Source organism: Schistocerca serialis, chromosome 3, assembly GCF_023864345.2.
Source record: "Schistocerca serialis cubense isolate TAMUIC-IGC-003099 chromosome 3, iqSchSeri2.2, whole genome shotgun sequence".
Lineage (NCBI taxonomy): Eukaryota > Metazoa > Arthropoda > Insecta > Orthoptera > Acrididae > Schistocerca > Schistocerca serialis.
The window spans coordinates 309,276,658-309,289,125 of NC_064640.1; the positions used below are offsets into that span (position 1 = coordinate 309,276,658).

The 12,468-nt window shown below is 35.4% G+C and overlaps 1 protein-coding gene across 5 annotated transcripts in view; it reads left to right on the forward strand.

Annotated features, from left to right (window-relative positions):
• LOC126470106 (rho GTPase-activating protein 190) overlaps positions 1-12,468 on the forward strand; it is a 293,491-nt gene that overhangs the window by 172,042 nt on the left and 108,981 nt on the right. For 3 of the 5 annotated variants that reach the window (XM_050097683.1, XM_050097685.1, XM_050097684.1), the window contains exon 18: positions 4,161-4,286. The exons of the other annotated variants lie outside the window; for them this stretch is intronic. In XM_050097683.1, coding sequence (XP_049953640.1) covers positions 4,161-4,286 — 126 coding nt within the window. The remainder of the gene's footprint in view (positions 1-4,160; positions 4,287-12,468) is intronic. 5 annotated transcript variants of the gene reach the window in all.

The following is a 12,468-nucleotide window of genomic DNA, read 5'->3' on the forward strand; positions in this document are numbered from 1 at the left end:
TATGCCCATCATGTGCAATAATGCTCTCTGCGTATACAAGTATGTGCCTTGGGCTGAAGGATGAAAAGGTTCCTTCTACCAAAAAATATCAGTATTTTAGGTCAAATTAATAGCATTGTCCTCCGTCATTGATCCATCTCGTAATTTTCCTATCCTAGCCAGTGTTGTAAAACAGAATATAGTTATATAGTTGCATTCAAGTGTCTGTTTCTCACCAGAATTAAATTGCCAGGCATATCACCAGCCAAAAGGAAGCCACCAAAATTGATATATACCAGATATGACTCTGACCCATCAGCCTGTTGAAACATTCATTCTAATGTCATCAGGTACATTCTTGTGGAATGATTAATGCCTCTTGGTGATCAGGTATAGGTGGATACTTCTGTGCAGATTCCTATACAGCCCATTACACAATGACCAGTTAGTGTTTCAGATGGCAAAAGCAGTGGATGTAATGAAGAAGAATAAAAGCAAATCACAGTAGTAGTTCATAAAACCCCTTTTGCTAAAGTGTGGGAGCCAGCGAAAAGAATTAATAATAATGGCAGGACAACCTCAGCATTCTGTAATGGTGAATAGTGTTCTCATGACCACACTGTTCACAGTAATGTAGATTGATACAGTAAATAGTTGATATGTAATGCTATCTGAATTTCAGTTTGGTAAATTCACAGGAAGCCAAATACCGCTGTGCAAACCTAGGTAGCTATCATTTCAGGGCTCTCAACAGTTGCATTAGGAAGAAATTTGAGCACATTATAAACAGCCTCTTAATATCATTCCTTGAGCCCATGAGGCTACCAACTCTCTTCCAGTCTGGGTTCAGAAGGTATAGATACATGTAAAATGCACTGTAACTAATAATGGTAAATCTAGGATGGAATGTAATGATATTATGAAAAGGATAGTTGCTACTCACCATATAGCAGAGATGCTGAGTCACAGGTAGGCACAACTGTGCCAGAGACTGCGGCTTTGTGTGTGTGTGTGTGTGTGTGTGTGTGTTTTCGACAAAGACCTTTTTGGCCAAAAACTCATTATTTTATGACAATCTCTTTGCTGTGCCTGTCTGTGACTGCATCTCCGCTATATGGTGAGTAGCAACTATCCTTTTCATAATGTTGTGACAAATAAATTATTGATTATTTCCTGGCTACCAGCCCATTACATTGCAGTCTTATTGGGTCAGACAATGCTATCAATATTGAGTGGATAATATGTTGTTTACTCAAAGTAATGATGTTTGTTGGGGGAATTTTTGTTCTGCTTTCAGCTTCTTAACTACTGTTTGCCAACTGCAGGAGTTGATGAAGTCGGAAAGCTGGGCACGAAAGTCAAGTTGTAAATTCTGCAACACAAGATCTGTGCATGTCAGTTCTAAACTATGCACATTATCTTTACAATACATTTAAATTATAAATAACATTATAGGTCGGGCAACCACAGCTAAAGAATTTGGTGTATGTGCACATAAACAACATGACATGTTTTTATGTGCACTTGCATCTTGGAGTCATGGCACATGAAATATTAGTTTTATATGACCTGAAGATATACCTCCAGGATATGAAACTGGTCATCATACTGTGAAAATACAATAAATAGCTATTGCGGATTTGGACTGTCACTCAGTTTAATATAGACTATTGTACCATCTTTGATTTTAGGTTGTTTGAGTGTCCTTCACATTATGTAAATTGGATTCGCAGCCAAGAAGTACTGTTCTTAGTTTTAAAGGAGAAGTTAGCTCTTGAACCTCATGTTTGATTAAAAACTTAAATTAGTTGCCATAGCTAATAAATATAAAATCAAAATCTCTGAAAACACTAAATATTTTGAATTTTTTAATGCAAGGTCTTGGGTGGGATAAGGTCTTCCTGTTGCTTTATAAGGCATTTGTACAGTCCCACCTAGAGGACATCTGTGCTACTTATGCCACACCACAGCATTTTAATCTGAAAGTTTTAGATAAATTTCACCACGAGTGTGTTAGCTAGAATAGAAGAAACTTGAATGAAGCCTCATACCCAGCATATATAACAAAACAGTTAAGCTACTACCCCCTATCTAGTAAAAATTTCTTTTGTTGCAACATGCATTTAAAATGAGATTATTCCCTCTACCCCAGATTATAAATTTGACTTGTTACTTGCACATAATCTGATGAGCTTTAATGCAGTAACAAAGTTCTTTGGGGTCCAAGGAAAGGAGCAGCTTAAAAGTCTGTCTGTGGCATTATGGCATGAATGCTTTAACCAAAGTTGGAATAAATATCCAGCTTGGCTGTTAATGATGTCCATGTTGTTTTAAAATTTAACTAGAGTACAAGAAATATGATGCTTCCAACCAAGGAGAGGCAGTCAGAGGCTCAACTGTTTTCCCTACAGTGTTTTTAGCTCTGTCTTCCAAAGACATTTACGGTATTTGATGCAGATCTCATTGCGTTCCTGAAGGCACTTTCAGAAAAATCAATAATTGTACTAACAAAGTGATCTGGAACACCAAAGAAAACCTTGTGATATTAGAGATGCAAGGGAAGGACATACTGTTCTGATGGGTACTAGGGCATGTGACAAGCTAATGCAACAGCCAGAAATGCCAATGAAGAACTTTCTGTGATGCAGTGTGCCATACCGTTACTGTTCAGGAGAAGGTCATGTGCCAGCAGGAGAGTGGCTGTTGATACAACACATGAAGCTACGCCAAGTGAAGCCAACTACAAAGACCTGGTAGACATCTTTCTGATGGAAAGTGGTTACCTTATTAAGAATATTATGAAAAGGATAGATTACTATTCACTGTAAAGTAAAGATGACAGGTTGCATTGCAGACAAGCAGAATGAAAAGACTGTTACACATCAAGCTTTTTGCTGGCTAGCGTATGTGCATGAGATGCGGTTGCTTGTGTGAATGTGTATCTGTTTCCTTTCTGAGGCTTTGGTTGAAAGCTCAATGTGTAACAGTCTTTTCTTTGTGCCTCATTGCCACTCAACATGTCATCGTTATGGCGAGTAGCAATCTATCATTTTCATAATAATGTTGATGTTTCAACCTGGAATGTCCATTGTTACATTATTAAGATTAAGAATTTCACATTTTCATAGCATTCGTACCCACACCTACAGGGAAAGGACCTATAAATTTTTGGTGCTTCTGGCACAGCAGCTTCGTTGCATCATATTTTAATTGAGTGCTTCTTATACTGCACTAAGGTGGCAGGAATTTGCCTTAGTAACACCCAGTCATCTGTTTTATGCAGCGATGAGTTGAGCGTGGAAAAGGTTTTTAATTTTATCTTATGTCAGAATATCTAGTTCAACCTCTTTAGTCAGTAATTAATCAGCTACTATATTTTCCTTTTAATTCAAGTTTTAACAAAAACTCTTCTTTTTATTTGCACCAGTTTTTAGATCTCTGCGTAGCACTGTGTGTGTTTATAACTTGACGAACTTTTACATTTTTTCTGCCAAGAAACTGTTTTTCTTTGAGTTCATTTGATTTTGCAAAATTGTAAATGTAAATTACTTATGGACTATCTCTCAGTTGAAAATGGTCTATTTCCTTTGAAGACTACCTAAAACTTCTTCACAAGTTAATGGGTCTAAGCATGTGAACAGCCAGTTACTGTTTACAATAGTGTAGCCAAAAGTAACTTTCTAATTAAATTTCAGCTTATGGTCAAGGAGACAATTTTTGCAACTATTTTCAGTTTGGGGTTCATTGAATCATTAAATGAAAACTGTATAATTGTCAACAGAGTAGGCACTTATTTAAGTCATTTATCACAACACCGTTTTCGAGTTCTGTAGTGGTCATGTTGTTCATGTGCGGCTGCTTTACAAATTGTTAGTAAAAGTCATGTGCTGTAATGAAAGCTGCTGTAAAAACTATTAAATCATAGCTAATCTTTGTTTAAAAGTACTAATTCTCACATTTCTAATCGGTATTGGTGTGGAGAAGAAAATGAAATTTAAATCAAGAACTACATGTAATGATGTTGCAATTAGAGCTTGCTTTTGCTTGAAAATAGATTTTGTGGGGATTGTTGCTTACATCTGTTAAAGGGCTTTCTTTGCCTAATGGTTATTTCTTAAAACATATGCTGATTTGCATTTACATATTATAGTATTGTTTTAAAGTGGCAATGAATTGTGCAGATTTTCAGGTGTACCCCCAACCCACCACTCCTCCAGAGCCAGCACCTCCAGACCACATCCCTCATCGCCTGCTGAAGCCACCTATTCTGGCTGCGGGTTCTCATACCAGCTTGGAAGATACAACATGTAACTTTGTGCATCTTTATTGCATGTGTCAGATGCTTGAACTCTATAATGCTGGCTTTAAGCTGTAAACAGAATTATTAATCTAATGAAATAGTCCGTCCTTCTACCTTGTTAACAATTTTATGCTTACTTGGTGAACATTTGCATGGAATACTTTTTGTTGGAAACATAGTCTATTAAATGCAGGCAGAAGCAGTTACCTCTTCTTGCATTTACATTATTTACATGTGGATTGCTAAGGTCTATTATAAATCTGCTGTATAATGCATGGCAGGTGCCTCAAAACTGTGTGTAGTGGTCTAACTATGTCATAAGAAGCCCTTCATTCACAAATGAGATATAAGCTTAGGAACAACTGGCAGATACACACAAGGAGTTCAAAGTGTTATTTCTTCATATTGTGTGAGTAATTGTAGAGCTTTTTAAGTGAAATTAATATTTGCTGTAATTGATGCAAATCCTGTAACGTAAAATTGAGTGCATGGTGTAAATTTAACATTCTCTTCATGAACTGTAATGACCTTTTGGCATTTGTGTTGGTATTTAGGATTAGTAATGCAAAATGTATTTCCTTTAAGTATTGCTCATTAATTGGACACATCACATTTGTTTTCAGATACTAAATAAGTTACCATTTTAATTTCTGAAAAGTGATTGGCTTAAATTTCACATTCCATTTGCATTAACTGCCTAGATTGTGTTGAATAACTTCATCTCATTACTTATCCAGGTTACGAATAGCAGTTCTCTATTTTCCTGAAGAATTCCAAATTTCAGTAAACTATTATATCAGATAAAAATGGGATTGGTGAAGTTTGTGTACATCATAAGAGGATGCCCATTTTCAAACTTCTATAGTGACAAGTTTGATTTCTTTAGTGTTTGCACAAGCTGATTAATAATTTGCCAGTCTCAGAGACACCAATAACTTTGTTATTTCTTGGCACTTGTGAGATAATAGGTATTGTTTGCATTTTGGAAAATAAGAAATTTATACTAATGTTTCAGTGGGAAAAAATAGATTATAAGAGCCAAAGTTTAGAGTGTCTTGCACTAATTTTCATGTCAAATGTTTTAGAATTTTTATCATCTTTGTAGAATAAAAACTCCATGTCTACATGCCATAATAATCCTTTTTGCCTATTTACAGCTGTACATTCATTAAACATGTTTAACTGAATATACAACTAAAACAACTCTGCACTGCCACTGAGATTCATTTCACTATGTACTACATACATGCAGTTCACTAATCGGACCAGTTCCCTTACTGCTGACACTAAAAAGTACCAAACTGGAAAAAAGTGTTTTTATGTTCAGGAAGAGTATGTAGAAGAAAATCCATGTGCTCTTGCCTATCTGTTATTTGTTTTACTGTAAAGACTAAAAAACCAACTTCAAGTCAACTTCCTACTGTGCTCACCATTATTTTACATCCACACACAAATATTTCTATCCGTGGTTCTCCAAAAATGTCAGAATATGGAACATAATACCTGATCATTCAGTAACAACGGTACTAGTTTTATTTTGTTCGGTTCCCTGCCCCTAGGAGCATAAGCATAGAAACTTCCATTATATAGAACATTTGAGACTACCATGTTTAGGTTTGTCACATTTTCTTCTTTATTTTTCCTCCTTGTGTATTACTTTCACAATCCAGATATTCCTTTCATTATAAGTGATTTCTGTGAATAAGTTCATTCTGTTTCTTTTTACACTCACATGATAGCATGAGAAATGATGAACATTTACAAAACAAGCTGCTAAAGGAGTAGGTCAGTAGCATCTCCCTTGGACTGTTTACTGTCTTTTTTTCACATTCATTTGTTTGTTTCATTTCAGCTTGCCCAAACTCCTTTTTTTCTTTTACCAAGCAGCTGTCCTGTTTCTTCTCCTAAAACAAAACTTGTTCCCTTTTGCTTGTCACTGCCTTGGTCTTGGTTTGTTCATGTCCATCACTGTATTCCAAAGGCTTTCACTGTAAATTTTTATTTGCTCTGCAAAGTTACATTTCCTCTCTTTGCTAATTCTCTGCTTGTCATAGTAATCCTTTTTGACTATTTACAGCTGTATATTCATTAAACATGTTAACTGTTTTATTGAATATAGTTACTAAAATAACTCTGCTTTGCCACACACTCTTACTAAGACTCATTCCACTACATACTACATAGCTCACTAATCAGTATTAACAATTGGGAAACTACCTTTTACACACAGGGATCAAATAAGAGGATATCTTAAATTCTTTGTGGTAAGTTGTAATGTACTAGAGAATTGGCATGGTGCTCGACTGAATTGAACAAAACATTTGTGTTGTATAGTAGATCTAATCATATTCAATACGGCACATAGACCACGGGATCATTGATAAAATGTTGGACATATCCTCTCAGATATTTCTTAGAACAATCCACCAATTTACTTTACAGGTAAATGTTAGTATGCTATCTTGTGTATACAAATTTGGTTGCCATTTCATAATTTCTCATCTTCTGCTGTTGGTAAATGCAGGTAGAAGCAGTGGGAGCTTTGTTTTATGTATTTTTATTTTATTTGATTTCTTACTTTCTCTGAATATTCTCTCATCACCGTTCATCATAGGGTAAGAGGAGAAAAGTTTTTCATCTATCTTAACTGAATGTGTAAGTAATTAAAAGTTTCAGCACTTACTCTAATATGCCACGTATAGTACTTTTCTAATGATAAATGACTGAAGAGATTCCCTAGATTTAGATCATGAAGAGCTTCTGTTCTCTTGCAAGTGAGTTTCACTTGTGAACTAAACAATATCAATAAAAGAATCAATATAAAATTGCATCCATTTGCAGATCTCAAGTGTTAAGGTGGTAAAGTATTTAAATGTTGGTTTATAATAAAGATCATAGTACTGTACTATTGTCTGATCATTGTACAAAGTCTCATGTAAGTGATTTAGTTTTCTATATCCTGCACAGACTTTAAAAATGAAGAATGCACAACAATGAAGAAAATAAAATGTATGAAGTGTAGTATTTGTGTTTATACATTTCAAGCTACCATGACTTTGGAAACATTTGAATTAATCTTGGACAGGAGCATAATAATCACAACAAGAAATTAACTATGCCCCTGAACAGACTATTAGCTGTACCCACTAGTTGTAGTCACCTGTGTGGTCACCAGTTTGATCCCTGACAGAACATTTACAATACAGTCAATCAACATGTTATCAAAGTTTTCACCAACACTGGATGTTCAGTGTGCATACAGATGCAGGAAAAATGATGAATGGACCATACAGTATTAATTAGAATTTTTTAAATCAGTCCATAAATATTGATGCATAGAATGTTAACACCTGAGACTTCAACCATGCACAGGTGCTTGCATGCAATTTCTTGTCATTGTTGAAGCACTGTGTTGCTAATTAGGTCTTCATGTGTGGAAATAAGTGAAAAATCACTCGGGGAAAAGTCGGCTCTATATGTTGAGTGGCCAAAATGTTCCCAACAGAAACCATCCAAGACACTTAGAGTTCGAATGGCTATGTAGAGCCATGCGTTGTCATGAATAAAAAAACCTTGGTATTCAAGTTTCCTCTATGCTTGTTTTGTATTGCTCTTGTTAATTTCTTTTGGTGGGTGGCCATAATGTTTCATCTGAAACCATCCAAGAACCTTGGAGTTCGAATAGCTGTGTAGAGCCGTGCATTGTCCTGGGTAGCCAAAATCCTCCAATCTGAAACCACCCAAGATCCTTGAAGTTGGGATGGCTATGTAGGGTTGTGTGTTGTCATGAATTGAAAAAAAAAATGAAAACTTGGAATGCAACTTTATGATTGTCTTGTATTGCTCTTGTCAATTTTTTTAATGTTTCACAATGTTTTCGTGAATCTTTTGATTGATTTTTGAACCAGTTCAGTGTTGACAATACTCAATTTGCCACTTCATACAGCCTCATGAACATTAGTGCAGTCATTGTTACAAACATGATGCATAATTGTCTCACTGTGGCTTCACTCATTACACCACACAAAGGTTTTTGATTAATTTCAGTTGGTCTCAGCTTTTTGCCAAACAAAAATGTAATCACTCATAGCACTTCACAACTCGATGGATTTTCTGTTGCTGCACACATTTTAAACATTCACATGGGACAAAGCAAAGGCAGTATGCACTGCAAATGACCACAACCCGATGCATAATGATTCAGTAGATGTTCCAACTCCACGTTTGGGATGGTGGCACCATCTTTTGCCATACAGTGCCGAAACATGAGTTACTTTCTGAATAGCCCTTGTACATTGCGCATAAGACATGTGAAGACAAGCCAAGACAAATTAGAGCCTGTAGGGTTGCATATGATCATTTTTATCTCATTCAGTTTCCATGTAGAATTGGCTAATAATGATATGAAATGCTCTTTCTCATGTATGATACAGTGCTTTGTGAAATATTGTATAGTGTATAAGGAAGATAACAGGATTGTTCATGTCAGACCGAGAATTTTTCTGTTGCTCTGTACAAACATGAGAACATTCAATGAAGTTTGTGGATTTTGTAAATTATTTACCTGAGTCAATACATGGCTGCCATCATTGTGAGAATTTCATTACTTCATTGGTGTATAATGATGTTGGCTACTGTTGTAGACAGTGCAGGACAAGTAATTCACATATCTTGAAACAAGTGCTAGTTCTTTGAATGACGTGGGGTGCGAGGATGGACAACAAAGGGTTCCATTGTATTGTTCCAGTGTTGTTATGATCCTCTGTGCCAAATGGTACAGGACATTATTGTGAAAAAGAATTACTTTCCCTGACAACATCATGCCTTCTTCCAGATGGTGTTACATAAAGTAAGATTTATTAACATGGAATAATATTTGACATCAATTGTAATACTATATTTTTAAAAATCCACATTATGACATCTTTCATGTTCCTGAAGACAGCCCGACATCTTCCTTACATACGATTAACTTTTAGTGGTTGGCTGGGAATGTATATATCATTCTATGCTGGTTTGTTAAGTCTTGGATGTAAGATAATGCATACATACTTTGTTATATGTGACAGTCGATTACAGTTAGGAACCGATTTTGACTTTAAATTGGTTCAGAAACTGTTCACAAATTGTCTTGTGCACCTACTTACAAACAAATATGAGATTGCAAGATGTCCACCTCACACACTGTTTCAAAAAGAGTAGACACTTGTGGGTGATAGTCTGTATACTAGTTGCATTGAGGTTCACCTCTGCTGCAGTATTGTGCACTGTTACTTAATGAATTATTCAACACATTCACTGTAGTCTGAGTAGTTGTTTGAACGTGCACATGCATTTCATTTGTAACCATCTTGTGGCCTACAACAATCTGTCTACACAATTTGCACACTTGTTCTTCTGACAGCATTTATTTCTCATACAGTATTGTCAATCTTTTCCAAATTTCAGCTGTTGTCATATTTTCCTTGACAAGACTATTAATCTCACAGTGCTGTCCTGTGGCAACAAATTTGATATTTACACAGTGTTATTCTGCACCCCACTGTGCATCAGTCAGCATCAAGGCAAATTTGTAATTCACATGAAGGACCAAGGCACATTCTTGGGCATTTTTACTGTTCTCAATGTATCTTTGGTTATTTCTACATCAACAAGTTGTGGCCGAACTCAAATTATGGTATGTTACAGGAAAATGATTAGTATATCTCATCAGATTAAAACTATGACCATTCCTGTAGGCAAAACGAGCTTACATTATTGTCTTACAATGATGTGGGATAACATATAGAAAGAAGTATTGAGTGTCTTGGAATAATATTTTAAGTGACAGGTTAGCTGAAAAATGGATTATGTTATGTTTTATAATAATTTAAATCTGATTGTGGGATGAGAAAATGGTTACAGACAAACAGAACTAATAAGAAAGTATTCATAATTTGTTCTTTTAAGCATACTGCAGTTTGTCTTGGTTGATGCTTTTAGAACTGTAAATCTATGTTGGAATGAGTTTTCATTTACAGTAACGAAGGAGTGCAGGGCATAATCAGTGTATTGCAAAGAATCTGAAAAATCCGGAATGAATTTTCACTCTACAGTGGAATGTGCACTGATTTGAAACTTTCTGGAAGGTTAAAACTGTTTGCAGGACCTGGACTCGAGCCAGGGACCTTTTCCTTTCATGGGCAAGTGCTGTACGGACTGAACTATCCAAGCCCAATTCACGAACTGGCCTCACAGCTGTACTTATGCCAGAACATCAACAACGACTATCCGTACTTCACAGAAGTTCTCCTACACCTTGTGATGATGCTAGCACTCCTGGTAGAAAGGAGATTTGAAGCATTACACCTTCAAAGGCGGACTTACCCATATTTCCTAACAAATTCTGTGATGAAGAAAACTTACAGGACAAATTAATAGGTATGCCCAACAGAACATAAGGAAGTTACGAGTTCCCATTCTCCTACCTTCCCACTATTGATGTGGAAAGGAGCTGGCCTCACTGAAATGAGTAGAGCGTTCTCAAAAGACTAGAAACTTACCGGAAAAGCATGATGCAAAAATAAAATACACTGATGTAGTGAGTGCGAAGTCGCTCTGTGCAATTACAGTGCCCTAAAATTTACTGTACAAAGCAGGACACTGTTTGATATGATCTCCTCAGATATGGTCACTGTACATAAGACATTCTGTATTCTTCATTATTAAACTTTTGTGTAAAATAATCATGTTGCTTTTTTCTGAAAAATCCTGCGTAAATACACCTGACAATTGTTTCCTCTTTTTCAGACAATCAAAAGCAAGGTATTATACACTATTTCAAATTAAAAACATGAAAATTGTCATTAGTGAATTATTATTACCATACCGTAAATGTGCCAATAGTTATAATAGCTGAAAATATAGTAAAACAGCCAGATTTAAGTTTCCACTTTACAGCTCAGGACCCAAAGTGTTAAATATTATCTGTTACGTACAAAACAGGTGATCTCACACATAAAGAGTAGCAGCAATATTTAACAGACTGTTCAGAATCGTTATTATACTATGACCCGATACAAGTGACAAGTGTAGTTTACAGGGGCTTTACACTAAACAAATGCTCAGTTACCTGTAATGCACATACAAGGAAGTTGCATTCCATGAATTATATTTAATTACATACTGTATACTTTTTGTTTTAAAAATTTGAATTACTTGTGGAAGCTATGTGCCAGATTTACACGTAATCATGTTGAAAATGAGCTATTTGTTGAAGTAGTTGACTCAGAAGTAACTACAATTTAAGGGTGATATAAATCATTAATTGTAAATAATGGGCTATGAAATTCTTATGTAGGCCATGAAGTTTGTTGAAACCAACAAAATATTTTGCATTATTGTAACAGTAAAACAAGAAATTTGAGATCAATTTTATTTAAGATCCAGACTAATAGACTAATGTTGTAAACAATGTATCCATGCACCCTTCAACAAATAAGAGTTGATATTTAAAAACAGAATCTTTTCTATGTGCTTTGTACTTAAAATTACTATATGTTCAGTTTTGCACAATGTGCAAGAAAAAGACTGCTTACAAGTTTACACAACACAGCACATTCTAAACTGTTATGTGTCATAACTTCCGCAATGGAAATCTGCTGCTTCATGTAGCAGAATGGATAAATGCTGAGTGCCTTCACAACTGCTCCCAAAGAATTTATCTGTGGGTATTAGATCACAAGATGGGGCTCTGAGGCAACTTATTACAGTGCCACACAATGTTAACATATTTTAAACCACAGAACTTATAATAGCACGAGGAAAACCATGTAATTGTTATTATTGAATATTTTTTGCTTAACTAACTATAAAGCAAATGAATGGCAAAAATTCAAGTTATTTTTGTTGGCAAATCCTACCCTGTTAAATGTTTTATAGAGTCCAGTGTGAAATACAGTACTTGCATGGTAGTTACAACTCAGTTACAGTATTATTTTGATAATTATTAATTGCTGATCCTCACAAGAATTCCTTCCCTACAAGCAGATATGTGATAGTAACAGGTTTTCATATTAGGTACCAGTTCTATCTACTGTTTTATATCAGTTGAGCAACCATCATCCTTGGAAAGCAGCCTTTAGTTTGGAGCACATGCAGTGTTTAATAAAAGTTCATTGACTTTACTGAATAGAGCCAAGGATTGAAAG